General features: G+C 43.2%; 1 protein-coding gene across 3 annotated transcripts; it reads right to left on the bottom strand.

Moving 5' to 3' along the window:
* Nucleotides 1-1,334: 1,334 nt before the first annotated feature.
* Nucleotides 1,335-12,251, bottom strand: Cldn12 (claudin 12). Of its 3 annotated transcripts, none has more exons than XM_087658579.1 (4): nucleotides 12,032-12,251; nucleotides 10,768-10,844; nucleotides 7,438-7,490; nucleotides 1,335-4,760 (listed from the first exon to the last, which is right to left on the bottom strand). In XM_087658579.1, the coding sequence occupies exon 4, from the start codon at nucleotides 4,729-4,731 to the stop codon at nucleotides 3,997-3,999; it is 735 nt and encodes a 244-aa protein (XP_087514705.1). In that variant the 5' UTR covers nucleotides 4,732-4,760; nucleotides 7,438-7,490; nucleotides 10,768-10,844; nucleotides 12,032-12,251; the 3' UTR covers nucleotides 1,335-3,996. The 3 variants fall into 3 exon arrangements, with proteins under 3 accessions (XP_087514705.1, XP_087514704.1, NP_001094283.1); XM_087658578.1 differs by having other exon boundaries at nucleotides 12,168-12,251; NM_001100813.1 differs by lacking the exons at nucleotides 10,768-10,844; nucleotides 12,032-12,251.
* Nucleotides 12,252-21,341: the final 9,090 nt, after the last annotated feature.

The raw sequence follows: 21,341 nt of genomic DNA, 5'->3' as shown, positions 1-21,341 counted from the left end.
ACCTAGGAGGACAGGGAGAGGCAGGTCTCTGTGAGTTTGGGGTCAACCTGGCTTGCACAGTCACGGCCAATAATGGACAAAGTGAGCCTTCCAGACGTCTGCTCACCTGAGAGGAAGGCTGCCAGGTCTGTGGCCGGCTTCTGGTCTTTCCACTTCACAAAATTAATTACTATAAATGCAGACAAGAGAAAGAGTAGGGTGGGCTCGGGACTGGTGGCTCAGCAGTTAAGAACAACGGATTGTTTTTCCAGAGGACCCTAGCTGGATTCCCAACACCCATGTGTCAGCTCAAAACCAACGGTAACTCCAGTTCCAAAGGATCTGATGCCTTCTTCAGGTCTCTGAAGTTTCTGCCAGGCACGAGAGTGGTAACAGGGAAGACACGAACATACATAAAAATAAAAAATAAAAAATAGCAGCACATGGGAAGAGAGAACCCCATTTTAAGATGTTAGTGGCCAATCTTGTCTGATCATTTTTTTTTAAATGTAAGTGACTTGCTGCTATTCTTACCAGTATGGTCACCCAGCTTACTTTACTCAATGAACTGCAAGCCCATTACTGTTACTCATTGTGAAGTTCAGCGTCTCAGGTTTGCCCAGTGGGCGTTCCTTGAGTCGGCTGCTGTGTAATCCACCTTCCATGGCTCTCACAGCATTTCCTTTCTCACGGCAAGTGTGCTTTCTTGCCCCAACCCTGAAATAACCTTATCCACACTTTAGATAACAAATGCAAATGATGTGTATTTTCATTTCTGGCTAAAGCCCAGAATTTTGTGGTTTGGTTAGCATAAAATGTCTCTCTAGCACTTGATTGCCAACAAAGTTGCCGAGTCTGGATTAGGACACTCTAGTTGGGATGCTTATATTGAAGCGGTTTCTGATTTTTGGTGCAACATATGGTTCTGCCACCTATCGGTTCGTAATAAACCTATGAGTTTCAGTGGGGGAGTTTAAGTCTGGAATGGTTGTGGATCCCAAAATAAAGGTTCATCACAGGCTTAAAAAGTGTTGACAGCACTCTCCTGCAAACCTTAAGCTTTGAATAAGGAGAGTTGCTGCCACTGACATATTTCCGATTCCCAATCACCAGCCTAACCACAAAAGTTCACTGATGAAGAAAGTTCGGCCAAGCGTATTGAGTGCTCTTGCATGGACTGGTAAAAAGCCCACTGAACAGAGGGCGTGATGCAACTAGAGGAATGGCTTCTTGTTCTCCAGGGGCCCTAGCTCCCCATCCATGGTCTCGAAAGTGCCTCATTTCCATGACATGCACATGATGAACGTTTTCCAAGACATTTTACCTTAAAGCTGAGAAAAGAAACAGAGACGAGCTTGTAAAAATACATCTTTTAATAAACGTGAGGCAGCAGCACAGCACACCCACTGAGGTCTCTACCTTGTGGTTTACAGCACACGCTATCCATCACAGGGCGTATGTACACGCAGAGTGAACTTGGGATCTTAGGCTTACTCTTCTCCCAAAGGTGGGTGACACAGACTTGCTGCGCCATCTCACATTCAAGGTTGTCTGACACACTGGCTCCATGGAAGGCCTTCAAAACCAACAGCTTTTTAGCAACAAAAGACGTTACCCACCCCATCTGAAGAACAGCCCCGGCAGTGACTCAGAAGGATTGTAAATACATGCTTTCCTTTGATGGCTCTAAAAAGCACTATTTATGCCCAATCTGGAACACTAAAAAGATAATACTGAAACAGCTGTTTCTCTTCCTGAGCGAATTTGTAATAAGCAGTAATTGGAGGCTATGGATGGTAATGCCAAAAAATTCTCATAAGAAAGCTTAATGCCTGTAGTTACAATCCTGTGAGCTGAAAACTGTCTAGTGTCCTCATGGCTGAGTCCACTTTTTTTTTTCTTTCCCTAATTTTGTTTTTAAGACAGGGTCTTTCTGTGTGGCTCTGACTGGCTTGGAACTTGCCATGGAGACCGGAATTTCCAGAGATGCACCTGTCTCGGCCTCCTCAGTGCTGGTGGTAAAGTCAAAAGCCACTACACCTGGCCCTGCTTTTATCTCTTTATACTAACGCCAAGGCATGGCGGGATTTTTAATCTTTCTGAAAACAGTTTAGTGAGAGAAGAACTAAGATTAGTTAATAAAAGGGAAGAAAACTAGTATTAATCTCAAAACTTCAACAGGACCAACACTCAGCTTTACTTATGAATGAGAAAAGGCGGAGGTGGAAAAGACTAGAAGCCATAATTTAAACAAAAAACACATAGAAATGCATGCTTTGTACTGACGGTTTTTAAAAATTATACAATTGGATTTACTTGCCTACATAAAGTAGTAGTGTTGGACTTAGGGAAAAGTACTACATATTCTACAGAAATACTCAGATTTGGAAAGGTGGCATCATAGACTGTTACCGTAAAATCAGCTGCTTGTAAAAAACTCTTGACTGTAATATTCCACAATCCTTACAAAACACAACGCTAGTAAGTGGACATCATACCAATTAGTGACCAGCTCAAATTCCTAATAGTTAAGACCCAACATCTCTCAATGTCAAAGTGGGAGGTTAGTACTAAATGGTTTTATCCATTTGACGTCACATCGGAAGAGATATTTTTAAAACTTATCCCTCTTTAATATCTCATCTTAGTTTCAGAGGTAGAACAGGTATAATTTAATCTCTCTCCTATCTCGCCCATTCTCATGATCTGAGGCCGTTATTACAGCTTGTGAGCTACGGGAGGAGACATACTAAAGTGAATTCCCAGAGTCCAGGCTACCGCTGGTGGTGTACGTAGGTTGGCTGTGTCAGAAAGACATGTTTCAGGTGAAACACATTCCTCAGTCAATGCCTGAAGTTTACCAGCTACCGTAAAGTCAGACTTCCCACTGGTTATCAGGTGTGTTAGAGCAAAACTCCTACATGGCTACTTCTCCTGTTTGTGTATCCTCTAAAGCACTTGCTCAAGTGTGAAGCAGTGTTAGAAGCAGAAACTGAACAGAGCAAAGCCACAACTCAAATAGGAGCCACCAAATGAATCTTTGGCGCTGACACTGACCGACAGCCTCCTGTGCCCTAGCATTTGTGTCTAAAAGACAACCATTTGGCTTCAACAACCTTTTATTCATTTGTCTTAGGCACTAAGAGCTTGCCCAGGGCATGAGCACTACCTGAAGGAAGGGTATCTGGAAAGGGATTCTTGCTTTGAATGAAGCGACATGCTGTCTCCTGACAGCCTTTTAACTCCGGCGATATAATCAGTAACTAAAACTTACGGGGTGTTACACAAGAGTGGGGCATGCCGGTAGTTAGTGCTCAGGAGGCAAGCTGGAGAACGGTCACGTGTGAGTCCAGACTGGTCTACAGAGTGAGTTCTAGGCCAGCCAGGGCTACACAGCAAGACCCTACGTGAAACCAACAAAGAAGTCAAACGTTAACTGTGTTTAAATGTTAGCCTTACTCTGTCATCATTTAAGCCACGTTCTGCTTTTCACTGAAATGAGGTAGAAGATACTAATCTTCAGTATACAGATGCCCTACTCGATTAGTCCCAAGAGAGAACGAAATTATACCTTCAGGCTGGTAGAGTGTGAAGACAAGCACTAGCCGTATCTGACCGAGACTCCTGAAATCTGAAACTGCCCCTTTCACTTTTAAGTCATCGGAGACGATGCACAATCTGAAATATCGGTAAGGATCAAACAGCATTGCTCAGTATGCCGTCTTCATTGCCTCAGTCGTTATCACAGGCCCTCTCACCTAAGTGACTGATCACAGACATCAACAAGGAGGCCAAAGACCCTTGGTCTTAGAAGCAAGATAAAAGGAATGTTTCACATTTAGAAGAATGAACCATGTACCTCATAAAGTCTAGCAGCCTTCCTTTCTACCAAGATATACAAATGCGGCTCCACTGATGGGTAAGGAACAAAGGAAAAATGTACACAGGTCCAAAAAGGCTCGTTATGCAGGGGGCTGTGAGGCTACCAGACACACTTTGAGCAGTTAATTATAACTGTTAAGTGCTATGTGAAACTACCGGAATGTCAATTTCAATGGCAGAGAGGCGGGACCGTGATGAATAGGGCTGTGAGTAAGTGTGCATCCCAGGAGGATGGGAGTACAGTGGCTGCCAGAAAGGAGAGGACAAAGACTTGCATGCACAGTACCAAACAAACAGCAGAAGAGCAGTCATGAACAGACCCCCTGAGCTAGCGATCGTGACAAACACTGCATAGTCAAAGGTAAAGACCGGCTCGAACTTCTTGTTGAGATGGCTGTTATAGAAGATGGCCCAGATGGATGGAGAGAGGCTCACGGTACCTGCCAGGAAAAACAGGAGTCCAGCCACCAGGTGGCAGCCTGCACTATTGACCAGACACTTGGCCAGTTTGATGTTAGGCACCGAAGACTTGAAGGCCGTGTTGCACATCCCAATCAGGCAGAGCAGCAAGGCACCCATTGCGATCAGGATGCTGAGGGGCAGGGCGAACTGGAGGACGCGCAGGTCCAGCTGGTCGACCGACAGGTACCAAGTGCGGTCGTACATCAGGCAGTCACTGCTTCCGTCATACCGGGCGCACTTCACCCACAGGCCCGTGTAGATCGTCAGGTTCTTCTCATTTCTGTTGAATGTGATGAGTCGCAGCTTCCTCCAGTTGGGAAGCAGAGTCCCCGCGAAGAGGCCTGCTACAGAGGCAATGCCGCACAGGAAGGAGAGGACCGTGGCTGCATGGACATCTCGGCAGCCCATGGCAGGAGGGCTTGGGCAGTGTGTTTCGTCTGGGGGATGACACACAGAGGGCAAATCAGGAACAGTGGAGAGCACGGCTAGAGCTGCCACCCACTGGCAGCACATTTACAGGAAAATGCCAGTGCACAGAGGGAGCTAGCCAGTGTGACCAAGCACTTCTGAGGCAGGAGGACTGCAGTATGTCTCAGGCCAGCCTGGTCTCTAAATTGAGTTCTAGACCAGACCCTGCCACCACCCACGCATCCCAATAGAAAGGCAGGCAGGCAGGAAGGAAGGAAGGAAGATGGAAACTCCTGCTTCCTCCCTGTACAGTATGAATGAACATTAGCATATATGTCCCAGATCAAGTGCACACACGTGCTTTGTTGTTGTCACTTTGTCACACAAAGCCAAAAATCTTTAGCCATCATTATTTTTCTTCATAATTAAAGAGAGTAACATCGCACCCAAAATATAAAATTAGTCATCAATATTCACTCAACATACGTATATGGGCCACTCTGCATATCAGGTATTCAATGAAAAAAAATCACAAATTATTCAAATTACAGTAAGGGCTAGGACACTCGCTAACAGCTACAGGCTCTACAACTCTGCTTAAGTAATGTAAGGTGAGACCCAAGCAGTGGGTGAGGGGTCTGCCAAAGGCAAAGGTGTGGAGGAGTGGGGCAGGACAGCAGGATTTAAAGAGCTGCCTCTTGACCTGGCTGACAGACAGACATTCCGTGTGCCCGTACTCCTCGTCTGCAAACTGGCTCAGAAAGTAGTACCTACTTTTTAAATCATGGATCCAATGAGTTAATGCAATGTCATGTACTTAGAACACCTATGAAGCACTGTGGAAAGCAAATGCTGGGTATTCATGATCAACTGCTTTTTCTGCTTGACCAGTGCAGTGCTTGGCACACTAGAGTGGTTTAAGCAACTTTTACTGAGTGACTACTACATGAGAAAAAGCCAGCTCATCTCACTGCTGTAATTCTGGCACACCAGAAAATTCTTACATGTGAAATGGGCCCATCTCCAGTCAACCAGTCAAACAGGAGAGGAGAACAAAAGGCCCTGGGCTGAAATTTCTGTCTACCTACCTTCTGGATGATTTCATTTGACAAAAGTGCTTTTCGGGGACCTCTCTAGAACTTGGTAGTTATAAAGCTATTAATGTTAGTGTGAGATAAATGCAGATTCTGAGGTAGAACACTTTCGGAGCACCTTGGCACTGTAACCGAAACGACAGCATAGCCTTTCTCTCTTCTCTAATTACACGGCTGTATTCTCCTCCCATCTATGATTAACTGTAATAAAGCAGCATCTGATTCAGATTTGATTTTTCTCCAGAGTTTATAATGCACCTCGAAGCACTACTTGAACATAGTTTCCACCATGAGGCAGCAGAGCAGACAAATTTTAGGGGTATGTTTACTTTGCTGTTGTTCAAAGCAAGACGAAGGGGTGAAGTTGACAGTGACCTTTTTGTTTAAACAAAGGAACATTTAGTCTTAGTCTTTCTCCTTCTCCTTCTTCTTTCCTGGAGCTGAGGACCGAACCCAGGGCCTTGTGCTTGCTAGGCAAGCGCTCTACCACTGAGCTAAATCCTCAGCCCCCGACAGTGACTTCTATACCTGATATAATATCATGAGGTTCACAGAATCCACCATCTTTTCCTGGATCAAATATTCTCTACTGAGATAGTATAAGAATATTCCCGGGAGGTCAGGATAGGAAAGATGATCACAGGGAAATGCTAAGAAACTAGGTCAGCACATGCTTCAGTAAGCAGACACAATGCTCTGTAGAAAACAACATCACGTTATACGGCCATATAAAGGAGGAGTAGTTGTACTATCAAAAATTCTATGCCTGTGTATTCAAATAATAATGCACCATTAAGTGTATAATATAAATGTAGAGCTTGGGCATAAATGGCCTTAAATTTTCGAATTAAACAAGGGTAGTTCTACGTTTTCCCACAGTATTAACTAGTGCTTGATATGTCAGTATCACAAGTCAGAAAATTTTCAGAATTAAATTGCAAAAATATAGGTTAATTTTCATGCAAATTAGAAAAAAAAATCTACCTTTCTTGCTTAATTTCAGCAACAAAGACTTTGGCTCGGCACTAAGCCCTTGGTGCAGGTTCGAGAATACTCGCCTTAGAAATACTTAATGACGCCAGGCTCCACCATCCAGTTCTTTGTCGATCTGTTTCCCCCCATATGATGAGCAATTTCCATAGTGCCTGGTATACGAACCATTTTAGGATTCTATGAATGAGGAGTGGGCCTTGTAGCAGGGCCATACGATGTATTCACAAATGTGGACTGGACAAAGAAATAGCTATGACTAAGAAGTCAGTCATGCAACAAGTATTTACAGCATGCGATGCATACGCAAAATGCCCCGAAAGGACACTGGTCTAGTATGTTAATATAGGTATGTTGTTTCATGCAGATTCAAAAATACCAATGGTTAATCAACTGTATAATTACCATGTATTAAGTCATCACCGTTACTTTATTAAGCAACGTAAGCCAGTGCACCATTTAGGAAAAAGTTATTGCCCTGGGTCAGGTAAAGAGGGAGCAGTAAGTAAAAGGTTATCCCTGTTTCTTTTACAGCTTCAAGACTCCTGCAGCAAATACGTTCAAACTCTTAACGCGATTACAACTTCATTCTTGTTTCCAGAGATGGCGAACAGATACTCACAATTTCAAAATAATCAGTGTTTCTCCAAACAGCCTGTCCTATGCCACTGATTCCTGTAACCCAAAGGCAGTGAGGAACAAGATCAGAATATATAGCCTTTATCAGCACATATAGATTTATCATTAATATTTTCCAGCAATCCTTAACCTACAGATAATCAAACAATGTTAATGAACATGGGCAGACCAGCATTTATTTCAGTGCTGCGTGTTTATGGCTTCCTTCAAGTTGATGTTAAATTTTTGCCTCAGTTCTCTGAACTTGCTATGTTGACACATGCTTAGCTAAACTCTCAAGGACTAACAGTTTTATAGAGTCAAGAGAAATACCATAAAATGTGTTTCAGAAAAAGAACATTAGTGATCTCAAATCTTCAGGTTCAAATGCTAAAATTAATGTTTATAGGTTGATGTCATTATGTGGGTGAAGGCAGGTACAGGACACAGGCCTGTCACTGGACAAGAGGGAAGGGCGGGAGAAAAGTTTTAGAGAGGAGAGGAGACTGGAGGGAGGGAGGGGAGAAAGCAGCTGAGACAACAAGGCAGCAGCTGTTAAACGTTGTGGTTTGCCCAGAAGTTATCTGTATTTTGATGCTAATTCCACTGCCCCAAGGACAGCTACCTAGTACACAGAAGTCAGATGACTTCACCAGAACCACCTCCCCATTGAATTTGTAAAATACAGGTGAGGGGCAGGTACCGGATAGAAGGAAGCCTGTCATTGGAGGAGAAGGAAGGATGGGTGGAAGAGAAGTTTGAAGGAGGAGGAGGAGACTAGGAGAGAGAGGAAGAGACAGGACAGAGAGAGAGAGAGAGAGAGAGAGAGAGAGAGAGAGAGAGAGAGAGAGAGAGAGAGAGAGAGAGAGAGAGAGAGGAGAAGCCATGGCAGGTGATGTTAAGATTCTGTTCTGTGGATTTACAGGTTGTTATCAATGTTCCTAAGGGATGGATGGTACCGGACTTTGTATGTTTAAGTGGGCAATTATATCTTACCAATTGGGTCAAAGATTATTGTGTTGTGTGTTCTTTTATGTGAGGGTTTGAGTATAGGAAAGTGTGTGATGACAAGAGACACTGGGTCGCTGAGGAGTGGGGATGTGTTTCTACCAAGATATTGAGCAGATATCTTAGACACCGCTGTGCGGACCAAGCGGTGAAATAGACAACTATACTTTTTATTTTTATATTTTTACAGGAACAGTTAAGGTTTCTCTCTGCATATTTATAGGTTGTTATGACTATTCTTAAGGGATAGATGTGTACAGGATTCTGTATGTCTAGATGAACTTACATCCTTATCAATTGGTTTTAAGCTAATTGTATTATTCATTGAGCATTTAACATATAAATCTGGTTTTTGGGTTCCAGTTTGTTGAGTCATGACTTAACTGGGTATTGGGCCTGTGAGCAGAGTCTGGGACAGGAAGCCCTGCTAGGTTATAGAATGCTTGGGGCTAGCACGGCCTGCAGAACTCGATGTGTGCGTCAGGTGTAAAGACCCACCAAGAGGACAGTATGTGAAAGTGGCTGACAGAGAATTAGCTAGAGCGCGGAGTGGGAACTCCCAGGAGCCAGTCCAGTGCTTTTTAAATTATACCGCAACAAATGTAGCATCTTATAACTTCTTTGGTCATTTCACCTCTTACCCTGTTTTTAACTCTACCTATCTATAATTTGGTAGTAAGTCTCACCCTACTGGTGAGATAATGTCTCACAGGGTGACAGAGGAATGATATGAAATGATATATTTTGTGTTAAAACCAAAAGAATATCGCTGACTTCCAGATTAAGACTTAATCAAATTTGAGACTTCTTGCGCTAGGTCAATGAATTATGTATCCAGAATAATTTGTTTGAGATGCAGATCTGTCTTCCCTTCTTTACACTCGATAGCTTCCCACTTCCTGAATAACGAAAGCCTCTCTGAAATTCTCTGGAAGCCTCAAGCCTCCCCACAGCGTACACACTCTGGCTTTCCCCCCAGTCTCAGCCTCTTCTCATGCCTCTTTTACCTTATACAGCTGTCTGTGTAACTACTGTTTAACTATCCAGGGTTTCCAGCTTTTAATTTAATTAAGGGCTAGGCCACACGGCATTCTTCCAAACTATTACTTTTAAAGATTTATTTTTATTTTATGTGTGTGGATGTTTTGCATGCATGTGCGTCTATGTATCACATCACGCAGTGTCTGAGGCCGGAAGAGGATGTCAGATTCTCTGAAACTGGACTGAGAAACGGTTGTGAGCTACCGTGTGGGTGCTGGGAACCAAACCAGGTCCTCTGAAAGAGCATCAAGTGCTCTAAACTGCTAAGCCAGCTCTCCAACCCTTTAAGAACTTCCTCAGTCCCACCATATTCTTTAACTGACATCCAGTCCTATGGCTGGGGAGACATACCTGACCCTCTCCCTCTCTGCAGCCTTCCTCCATCCCCGGCTACATGATGTAAATAGCTCTGTTTTACTTTTTCTTTGGTGTCAGTGATAATGTGTACAATTCCTTGTTTACAAACTGTTCCTTCCCAACAGATTGTGAATTTCAGGAGAGAGATCCCTGTTTTGTTTGCTGTACTCGCGACTGACACACAGAGACAGTATTCCATTACTTACCGACCAAAGGAATCAATACATAGCTGGTCCCTATGAATCTGGCTAGGATATTGAGAAAATTATAAATTTGGTTTACCGTAAGTCGAATTCATTTCATTGGGACAGGTCACCACACCTGTCTCTGAAACATGTAGGCTGTTTCTAGATTATTTGTCTGTTTCTGCTCCTTACTGGCCAAAAGTCTCTCCAATTTTTTAAAATGAAAGAAACATTTATCCAGGAATAATGACAGCGCTTTCATGCTTTCATTTTGGCAAAGTTCCTGATCAAATCAAATACTCTGTCCCAAAACAGTGACTCCATGTTTGTCATCTGTCCCAGAGCGACTTTTCAGAGAAGAAAATTTGGTCCATCAATGCTATCGCCGGTAACATTCTGAATAAAAATACTCTCAAAAGATTATTTTCTCTGGCTTTGAAGAGAGTTCAAAGAAAGCTGACGCAGAAATAGTGGCTAAGTGCTTTTGGATTTCTCGAAACCATTATAATTTTTTTTCCGGGACAATTCCAAGGAGTCACTACAAAAGAATGTATGTTTCATGGCCACTAAATTAATTTTTGATGCTAACTCTGGCCATCCCTTCTACCTATAATTTGCTGTCCTTGGAAACTGTAACCATCTATCACCGAACCCACAAAGGTCCTGCACTGTTATTTTGCTGGAGAAGAAAAGCATCGTCCCTGATGCAGACAGAAGAAACATTATATAACCCTTTAGTGTACCTGATCCTTCGAAATCAGCTTAGCGAGCTCAGACGAAACAGGAGCACATCTGCACACAAAGCAGAGATAATCTGGACCTACCAAAGTAGAAAAAAATTGCGCCAAATTACTATAGTCCTCTCAAAACTCTATTTTAATTCACACATAATTAGGGGAAAAAAGTAATCGTCTAGACTTAATAAAACGCTGCAACAAAACAGGCATACAGTAAGTTTTTCAAAAAGACAGTTTAAGGTTGGGGGTGTAGCTCAGTGCTAGAATGCTTGCCCATCTTGTAGAAGGCCCTAGGTTCAAACACCACCACCATGAAAAAGCAAAAACACAACAAAAATAACACAGGCAATCTATTCTTATTCACTCTTAGATGTGAGCCTCAAAAGAAAAATAAGTCTTATTTTGTGATTTGAAAGTTCAGAATAATTAAGGCTAAAATTAAAAAAAAAATCACTTTACTGGGTTACATTGTACAACCTAAAATTTGCAATCAGTGCATCCTTTTTAGTTTATGCTGTATGGTATCGTCCTTAGCTCAAACTGCTATTTGGTATGTTTTCTCATCTCTAACGAGGAGCGACTTCCTCTTTAAATACTATTTAACTCAAACAGGTAGGATGAGTGAAAACTCATAAACGCCTGGAAGCTTCCTGGATCCAGGCGTTTATCACTGGCCCTATTACAGTAATTATGCAGGATGTGGCCTGGGTGCTGATTTAGATTGAGGCTCCCCACCTCCCGTCCACGATTCTTGAGTTGTTATCAAGCACGATTGCTTCAAAGTCAGAAAGGTTCGTTTTACAACCAAAGACACCAATCGGACCCCTGGGCAACCTTTTCCAGTGAGGTCACCTAACGCAGCAGTTCTCAGACGTGGAGACGGGCCCCTTTGCAGGCCAGGGCAATGTTGGGGAACAGCAACGCCAGCTCCGTGTGCTCGCCCCCGCCTCTGCTTGCCCCAGTGGGAGCCGCGTCCTCAGGAGACCCCGAGCGGCCGAGCAGGGAAAGGGGGGCGGCTTGCGCACAGCCAATGGCGTGAGTGCCCCGCACGCTCGCCGCGAGCCCACCCCTGCCCGGTGCGTGGGGAGCTCAAGCAGGTCAGCGTTACACAACCATCTCCGTCAGCCGCGGGGTCGAAAATAGCAACTCGCAGCTCGCGCCTCACACCCACGCCAACCCGCCCCCAGCCCTCAGCTGCCCCGGCAACGCGGCTCCACATTTCCACACTCCTCTGAAGGCACGAAAACGTTTTCAACGCTGTACCAAATACCTCCTCAGCCACTTTCCACATCCACCCGTGTGGGCAACATTTAAAATGCCGACTCGCCGCCACTTCGCCGTTTCATGCAACACCTTCAACTACTTGCAAAATACTCCGAAATGGGAGCGTTCCTGACCACACCTACCGATTCCTCACGGCCCGGGCATCCCGATCGCCCACTCGGAGCAGCGTCTCCTGGTCTCCCTCCGCTGCCGCGGAAGTGCGTTCTGGCGAAGCCGCCCCGGAGGCTTCAGGGAGCCAGTCAGGCTCTGCCCCGGCCCTGCTCTGGAATACCTTGGCTGCCTGGAACTACAGTTCCCAGCATCCATCGGGCCGCTGGCCGCCGGCCATATCCTAAGACCACCTCCTCCTTCCGGGTCCCGCCTCCCTGATTCCTCTTGCACCTTGTTAGAGCTGGGTTTAGGGCTTGGTGTAGAATGCTCTTCTGCTCACGCATAAGGGACACATTTAAGATTCGTTTGGCCACTCTATCAAATGTTCATTAAGTGAAAAAAAAGGTCTAACTCCAAAGCCACACAGTTTTACAAGGGGCGCTTTCCGTGTTACTTCTGTGGTTATCTTAATTATAGGCAAAGATAAAAGCAAAATTCCGTACCTAAAACTAGTCATTATTTAATCTAATTTGACTTTTCTACGCATCAATTATTCTCTCTCGTATTCTCTTATATGTGCATCCTGTGCGGATAAATATGTCAAAGGATTCATATAAAGTATTTATTAGATTAAGAAAGAAAAAAAATTAATTCCTATGGTTTCCAAATGTGTGTGTGTGTGTGTGTGTGAGAGAGAGAGAGAGAGAGAGAGAGAGAGAGAGAGAGAGAGAGAGAGAGAGAAATGGTCGATGTTGACAACTTTTTTCTTTGATTTATTTTTATCTCTTTTTAAACTTACTTTACATCCTGATCACTGCCCCCCTCCCCGTCACCCCCTTCTAGAGTCCTTCCCTCATCCCCTCCCCTTTCTCCTGAGTGGGTAAGCTCCCATGCCACCCCCCAACCTTGGCACTTCAAAGTCTCTGTGAGGATAGGCGCTTCCTCTTCCACTGAGGCCAGAAGGCAGCCCAGCTAGAACATATCCCAGGTACTAGCAACAGCTTTTGGGATAGCTCCTACTCCAGTCGTTCGGAACCCACTTGAAGACCAAACTGCACATCTGTTACATATGAGCGGGAAGGCCTAGGTCCAGTCTATGTTTGTTCTTTGGTTGGTGGTTCAGACTCTGAGATCCTCAAGGGTCCAGGTTAGTTGACTCTTGACTCTGTTGGTCTTCCTGTGGAGTTCCTATCCCTTCAGGGCTGTCAATCCTTCCTCCTATTTTTCCATCAGAGTCCCCAAGCTCCATCTGCTGTTTGGCTGTGGGTATCTGCATCTGTCTTGAGTTAGCTGCTTGGTGGAGCCTCAAAGAGGACAGTCATGCTAGACTCCTGTCTACAAGCATAACAGTGTATCATTAATAGTGTTAGGGATTGATGCTTGCCCATTGGATGAGTCTCAAGTTGGGCTCGTTATTGGTTGGCCATTCCTTCAGTCTTTGCTCCATCTCCTATGTCTGCATTCCCTGTAGGCAGGATACATTTGGGGTTGAAAGTTTTGTGGGTGGGTTGATATCCCAGGGTTCCTGCCTGGCTATGGGAGGTGGGCTCTTCAGATTCCAAATCCCTAATGCTGTGAGTCACAGCTAAGGTCGCCCCCATTGATTCTCAAGGGCCTCCCTTATCCCAGGTCTCTGTGGTGACAAGTTTTTCATTATTTTATTTTTCATATAAATTTTTGATTATATCCCCCCTCCTCAACCCCTTTCAGATCCTACCCACCTTCCTACCCACCTAACTTCATGTTATTTATCAAAACAGAATAAAGCTCATGAGAGTCAAACAAGCAAAACTCAATAAAACAAAAAGTCCCAAACCAAACCAAAACAAAAAGTACACAAAAAGTGTGGAGTCTTGTTTTGCAGCAGTCAACTGTTCCTGTGGTTGATGTCATTTTAGATAAAACTGATCTCTTTCTGAGTAGGTATCAATTGCCAAGAGCCTCTGGTTCGGGGACAACTTTTGAATCTAAGCAAGTACACATTTTTTTGAATACCATTCATCTAAATGTTCTGGAACTTCTCAATTGCAATTTCTCAAAAAGGCTAGACAGTTCTTGTAGTTGACATGATGGTAAGAGATACCACCCATTCTTGTTCAACTCTGCCCTGGTGTTACCTTGGGCAGTCTTCATCTGTAGAACAGTGTGTTTGCACCAGAAAACCATGAGAATTAGATTAATCTAAACCTTATAAGAAGGAGAACATAGAAAAGTACAACAGTATTTCTCACACAAGGACTTGGCTGTTAATGCTTCCCATTCTGTGTTGCTATAGTTACTCAAAGGGGAGGGTCTATTATCTGTCCACTGCTGTCCCCTTCTCATGATGGCCATATTGCTTCAGATGGCAAACAAGACTATCTAAGGCCAGAAACAGTCAGCCCCCAAGCAGAACTGGAGAAAGTGGGTCTCTAGCACACAGGTCTTGTCACCCCAATCCTGCTTCTGACCCCACCTTCTCTGCCTCCTGAGTGTGGACAAGGTGTTTCTCTCCTCCCATGCTGCCACCATGATGGGCTGTACTCTCAAATGTAAGCCAGAATAAACCTTTCTTTCTATATTCTTCTTGTTGAGTACTTTGTTACGGGGATGAGAAATGCAATGTAGTCCTCTCTTTCCTCCATTGCTCTTCCACCCTAAGAACACTTTGACCGTGAGGGGACACCCGGACAATACAGGATGTCATAGTTTTATGGACCTGGTTAGCAATCTTAAATTTACCCAAAACCTTACCTCACCCCTTGCCATGTAACGTGACATGTTTGGATTCAGAAAAGTCTGTGATTGGCTTTAGAAAGTCTCCTCCTGCCTATCATATTCCAAGAACCTCTTCCAGGCTGAGTCCAAAAATCTAGATTTTTGAGTCACCTTTTTTTTCTTTAACTTTTCCAAAAACCTTCTTTTCTTTGGATTTGAAAGCGCTGCCATTTCTATTTCTAATCTCTCTGGTTAGTTCCATGCCAACCTTTCCTTCCCTTTTAAAAAGGAACTTGTGTCTTCAACTTTTGTAGGACTACATTACAGATTTGGAAATATCACACGTCTCGTTCTTTGAAACAGATTAGCTTTTATGGTCTCATGTTTTATAGGAAAATCCATCTGTATTCATCGTACTGTTCTTACTATTGTTCTTGATGCCAAACGGTACCGCTTCTGGGAAAGATTGTTTGTGAAACTAAGGTTCAGTTATTATACAGCATTCTTGTTTTCCTCGTCATGGTGCAGCTGACTAGGGACTTTTGCTGTTTTATTTAATCATGTTTCAAACCTAGTCAGAAGCTTTTACTCAACATCTGTCCTTGACTTAAAACAGCCTTCACATCCTGTAATTTTTATAAAACCATATACAAATAAAAGTAAAGGTATATTTTAGCTGTACAATTTTTTGCTCAATAGAGTGAAATTATACTGAAGTCTTCTTAAGGCTTTTTATATAGAAATAATACCAAAATAATGTTTGATAACCAATAAAAAATGAAGGCATTAGTTAGAAACTACTGGCAATTTCAGAAAAACACACTGAAATCTGATGTCATGAACAAAGGAAGCTTTTGTCCTTTGCTTTCAACTTTGAACACACGCAGAGTTTAGAAAACAAATAGGAAAAAATACTTTGCCATATATTGCTCCCAAATTAATTTCAATATAAACCACATATCCTGTTCTTCAAATTCCAAGTATTTCGAAGGTCATGTTTCAGACAGTAGCTATGCCTCACATAGCTTGGTACCTGGGTATTCCAAAGGCTTAATTTCTAGACATTTTAATGCTATACACAAAGGGGATAACTTCCTCTATAGTCTTCCAAGTACCTGATAACTTAACTAATAAACTGTCACATGGTGAAAAACATTTAAAAATTATAATTTCCCCCAAATGAATGGGCGGGTACAGTCAGAAATCGTCTTTAAAATCACCCTGTCCTGATCAGAGCCAACAGAGGCAATGGCCCTGATTGTTTCTCTTAAGTATCCATAGGGAAACTGCAATATCCAAAGTTATCTTTCTTCTACCCCCTTCCCATTTATATTGCCTGCTTTTTATTCTCCTTCAACTAGTTAACAACACGCATGCAAAGATAAAAATGGAACCTCTGGTAGATGTGTTCCCACTGCCTGCTGAGCTCTAATCAGAAAACAAGGCACCTCTTTAAGGGGAGAAACAACACCACCAACCCCACCAACAACACTGCTTTTCCTTTCATTGATTTTAAAATTTTATGGTCTTAACTGCCCAACTTGTAATGTCAACTACCAACTCACTGGCTTAATCCCAAGTAATAAAATTTTGTAAAGCAGACTGTTTTCTCCAAATCTCTTTAAAAATTGGCTAAGAGAATCTCCATGGAGATTCAAGGCATTTGTTTATTCTATAGGAAAAGTCAGATCGAAATCAAATTTGTGGTGCTCAAGAGATAAAAATACACACTGAATTTATTATGCTCTTTAAACAAAAAGTTGACACACTTTTAAAATAGGTATCTTATGTGTATTTGTAATTTTTTTTAATCTTTCATTTCTTTAAACTACAGGGAGGATGTTTATGCTCTTGCCTTGGAACATTTTCATCATTTTAATCGAGCGTCTGTGATGTTGGGAATCAAACTCAGGGCACTGCACGTGTTAGGCAAGTGTTACCATTAACCAACATTTCCCACCTGCTGGAACATGTTTAATGTATCTTCATGGTAGGAACTGGTATTGGCTCAGGACCCTCCAAGATCAGTTCTTAGCACAAAGGAGATTTATTTTCCCCAGTGGGACAGGGCAGGAAATTGAGACAAAGACAGGAAACAAAGGACGAGGGAGGAGGGGAAGGGAACAAGGGGAAAGGAAAGGGGTAATTGTCTGCCCTGTCCCTGGAGCGGGGGAGATGGGGCAGCACACATGGACAAAAGTAGACTGCTTCTGGATAGAGAGGAGTCAGATGTGGTATACAGTCCAATGGTGGCTTATAAAGGTAAAATGGGAAACCCTGTGTTAGCATGAGGCATTTAACTTTAATTGGGTGTGTTAATTAGGTGAACCAACAGGGGCTTTTGACTGCTAGATGCTGGATTTCAGTACTTTGATAGCTGGACCTTGGTAGCCAACCTCAGGAAGTGGCCAAATAAGGGAACAGACCTTAGTGGCTAGCTTTAGGAACGCAATCTAATAGTTTTTAGCAAGGCAAAGGGAACTGGGGAGAAGGACAAGGCCTGTCAGAACTGAGTTTGCCTTTCTGTGGCTGACTACAGTCCCTTCATTCATACCATAAAAATTGGCACAAGATGTACCCTTGTTAACCGGCTTTTCAATCTTTCCTTACACAGTAGAAAATAGTCCATGTATTTGTGTACTTTTTATTCGTCAAGAGATTGATTTTTTTTAGCTTCCATTTCCTGCCTCAAAGAATCTGACTCCTATCATTGCAAAGCATCTGAGCTGTATGGAAGAATAACTGTACTGGAGAGGTGGATATGACCTGAAGTAGTGTACCCTGACGTAACTTGTCTCCTTACAAAAGCAGGCTCAGGCCACCGAGATGACCAGTGTGTAAAAGCACTCCCTGCACATGTGTGGGGACCTGAGCCTGATCCTTGCAGCACACCTTAAGGCTGAAGACAAAAACCGACTCCGCAGAATTGTCCTCTGACCTCCACTTGCCTGTGGTACACACGGCCCCCACCCCCTACAGTCACAAGTATTTTAAAAGCAGACTTTTCTCTTTACACAGCCAATACACATTTATCATTTAGAAGAAAAGAAATTTCATCTCGATAAATAACGAGATGTTATACACTGAAACAACATGTTACGGTTACGGCTGGGTCACATACTCAGTGGTGGGACCAGAGATCATACGGCCTGGTGAAATTGTGGATGCCTTACCTCGTACAAGCATACTCTGTGATGTTCTAAATTATGAGATTGACTGACTAACGTTGTGGCGACTTAGTTAAACCACTTTGGCTCCCAGTGGGTTCCGCTCCTGCTACACCCATCCAAGAGCTCTCTGGATTCACAAATGAAAGGCAGGCAGGTGGGCAGGCATGCACACATGCATGCACGCACACCAGCTAATTTTGATATACCTTGACTAGTTCAAGGTATGAGCATTTCTAAAAGTCCCTGAGGCTCGCATACATTTCCCTCTGGTATTCCTGGCTTAACACCTAAATCTATGTTTTATCTTTGCTACCCTGTGAAGCCCCCAGCCCCATCCCCACCCCCATAGGGCTGCTTCCCCCCAACACACACACACACATTGCTGGATATTTCTTCTGCAGCTCTGAAATCTGTTCCTTCTTGGTTATAGTGATTCTCCTCTTCTTTCTCCTTCTCTCCATCCCTTGCCCGAGCAATCTAAAAGTCCCACCTTTGTCTTTTTGCCTAGCCATTGGCTGTCTGGCAATTCTTTATTGTCAGTTGAAGCCAGCTGGGGGCAGGTAAGTAAGACAAAGCATTAGACAATTCCTAACAGCCTAAAGTGTGATGGTTTGTATATGCTTGGCCCAGGGAGTGGCACTGTTGGGAGGTGTGACCTTGTTGGAATAGGTGTGGCCATGTGGGTGTGGGCTTTAATACCCTTGTCCTAGCTACCTGGGAGCCAGTATTCTGCTAGCAGCCTTCAGATGAAGATGTAGAATAGAACTCTCAGCTCCTCTCAGTGCCTTGCCTGCCTGAATGCTGCCAAGTTCCTGCCTTGATGATAATGGACTGAACCTCTGAACCTGTAATCCAGACCCAATTAAACGTTGTCATTTATGAGTTACCTTGGTCATGGTGTCTGTTCACAGCAGTAAATCCTAACTAAGACACTAAGGGCGCATTTCTCAGCTCACATTCCTCCTGGCAAACAAGGCACAACCATATACAACAACAAGAAGAACAAAGAACACAATTCACTCTGGAATATTTTTATGTGAAATTTTCAGAACACCGATTCAACTTCAGACTGTAATACACTGTTTGCAATGTCTGTTAGAATAATCTTTTATTTCTTACTAGTAAATCCAGAAAGACATCTAGAATTTATTGAAAGTTTGCTGTACATAGTATATTGGTAGATTGGCTGTGTGCTGTAAAAGGAATTACAAATTCTAGCTAGCCAGTATAAAAGACACATAATCCAGGTATTTTGTTTACAAGATGTAAGCCTAGACTGGGCAGATTTTGGAGATATTCTAATTTACATACAGCAATGTGTGCCCTGTTCCTTGCTGTTTCTCCTAGCCACATGCTCATAGCCTACTCATGGCCTCTTCCTTCTCTCTCTCTCCTTCTCTTTTCTTCTTGCCTCCTGTTTCTACCTGTAGCCAGGTAACTGAAAACCCCTCTATCTCTATCTACTGCCCAACTATAGGCTTTAGCCTTTTATTGACTAATAAACTTGGGAGAAAGGTTTATAAAACAAAAGCTGGCATAGGCGAGAATTCACACATCTTGGGGCAACCAGGTCTTAGGGTAGAGAATTTAGCATTTGAATACATAGCAGCATCAGACTAATCCCCAACATCTCCCCACTTTTGTCTAAATAAAAAGGCTCTTTGTCTTATAGTAACAAATCACATAGAGTAAGAACAATTGTGGAATCTATGGTATAGTAATTGCATTAATAATGTGCAGTCCATTTAAATTTGGCAACTGAGGAGAAAGTATTCTATTATCTATGCTAATTGGTGAGTTTAGAGTTCTATACTTAAATCGTTTTCTCATTACCACCTCCCCCCCCCACCCCAGCTGGGGACCGAACCCAGGGCCTTGCGCTTCCTAGGCAAGCGCTCTACCACTGAGCTAAATCCCCAACCCCTACCAATCTTTTTTTTTTAATGTGATTTTTATTAATTTATTCATTTTCAATAAGATGAGCTTCCTTTCTTCCATGATTGAATTTTTTTTTTTATTAACTTGAGTATTTCTTATATACATTTCGAGTGTTATTCCCTTTCCCGGTTTCCGGGCAAAAATCCCCCTCCCCCCTCCCCCCTCCCCTTCCTTATGGGTATTCCCCTCCCAACCCTCCCCCCATTGCCGCCCTCCCCCCAACAGTCTAGTTCACTGAACCCCTACCAATCTTAAAACACCTATTCACAACTTCCTCCAACCTTCCTAGAACACCTTCTAGGTGTTCTAGATTCTCTAACCTTTACTTACCAATTTAAAAATACCCTCCTACAACTTAAAACGTTCGTGTCCTCCAACCTTCATAACTTGCATTTACCATCTGTAAAATACCTCCTTAGACCCTAAAACACTTTCTTAGATCCTTTATAATTGTGAGACTACGAGGGTCTAGTTTTCAACCCCGCCAGAGATTTGAAAAGGAATAAATGTTAGGAAAGAATGTAAGAAGTGCAAGCAGCATCCAAGGCTACAAAGTGACAAAGAATTGGCTGGCTGAACATTTCCCCAGAACTGTCTCTATAACCTTGCAGCGTTCACCTTCAGCCTGCTGGCTCAGTACATCAGTCCCTTTTGTGAAGCAGGGATTATGAAGGATTTGTTTACCCTGTCTTGGCAAGGCTTTGCAGTAGCCTTCCCTGTGTCTGTTCGTCCTGTCTGGACAGCATTTGGTCTGTAGTTGAAGATGGGACACTCTCTGCCAGGGGCAGCTCGCCACACTGAGGCGAGCTCCGTGGGTAGGTTCTTGATGCTCATCATCTTCCTTGAGGTGGAATGGGGTGCTGCCAGGTGCTGATGTGTCTACATCAAAAAGGGCTTAAATAAAACTGTTAGTGCTTTGTCTTAATTTGGCTCCCAAAAGCTACAATTCCAGATGCTAAGGTTCCCTGCCTCTAGCTGGCTTTGATTAGTAATAAAAAACAAAACAAAACAAAAACAAAAACAAAAAAACAACAACAAAAAAAAACAAAAAAAACCTTCTATACAGAAAATAACTGGGCAGGGAATTTTAGAGGTGGGACTTTTAGATTGTGTAGGCAAGGGACCGAGGGGAAAGAAGAACAGACAAAATCACCACAGGGGCCACTCCCCTGACTAGGTCTGTGGTAGCAAAGATAAAATATAGATTTAGAAAGTGTTAATTAAGGGATACCAGAGGGCAGTGTGTGGTAACTAGTTCAGAAGTGGCTCAGCCATTGAGCTAGTAAGGTATATTAAAAATATCACTCTGGGCTGGAGAGATGGCTCAGTAGTTAAAGGCTAGGCTCACAACCAAAATATAAAAATATTGTTTTCTGTGATGTGTTGTGGTGTGTGTGTGTG

The sequence above is a fragment of the Rattus norvegicus genome, chromosome 4, assembly GCF_021556685.1.
Source record: "Rattus norvegicus strain SHRSP/BbbUtx chromosome 4, alternate assembly SHRSP_T2T, whole genome shotgun sequence".
NCBI lineage: Eukaryota > Metazoa > Chordata > Mammalia > Rodentia > Muridae > Rattus > Rattus norvegicus.
The sequence above is the reverse complement of the archived record's forward strand: the minus strand, read 5'-3'. Positions and strand labels throughout refer to the sequence as shown.

Bases quoted from the DNA above. Each gene is read 5' to 3' on its own strand.
- Cldn12 (XM_087658579.1), bottom strand. From the start codon at position 4,731: ATGGGCTGCCGAGATGTCCATGCAGCCACGGTCCTCTCCTTCCTGTGC.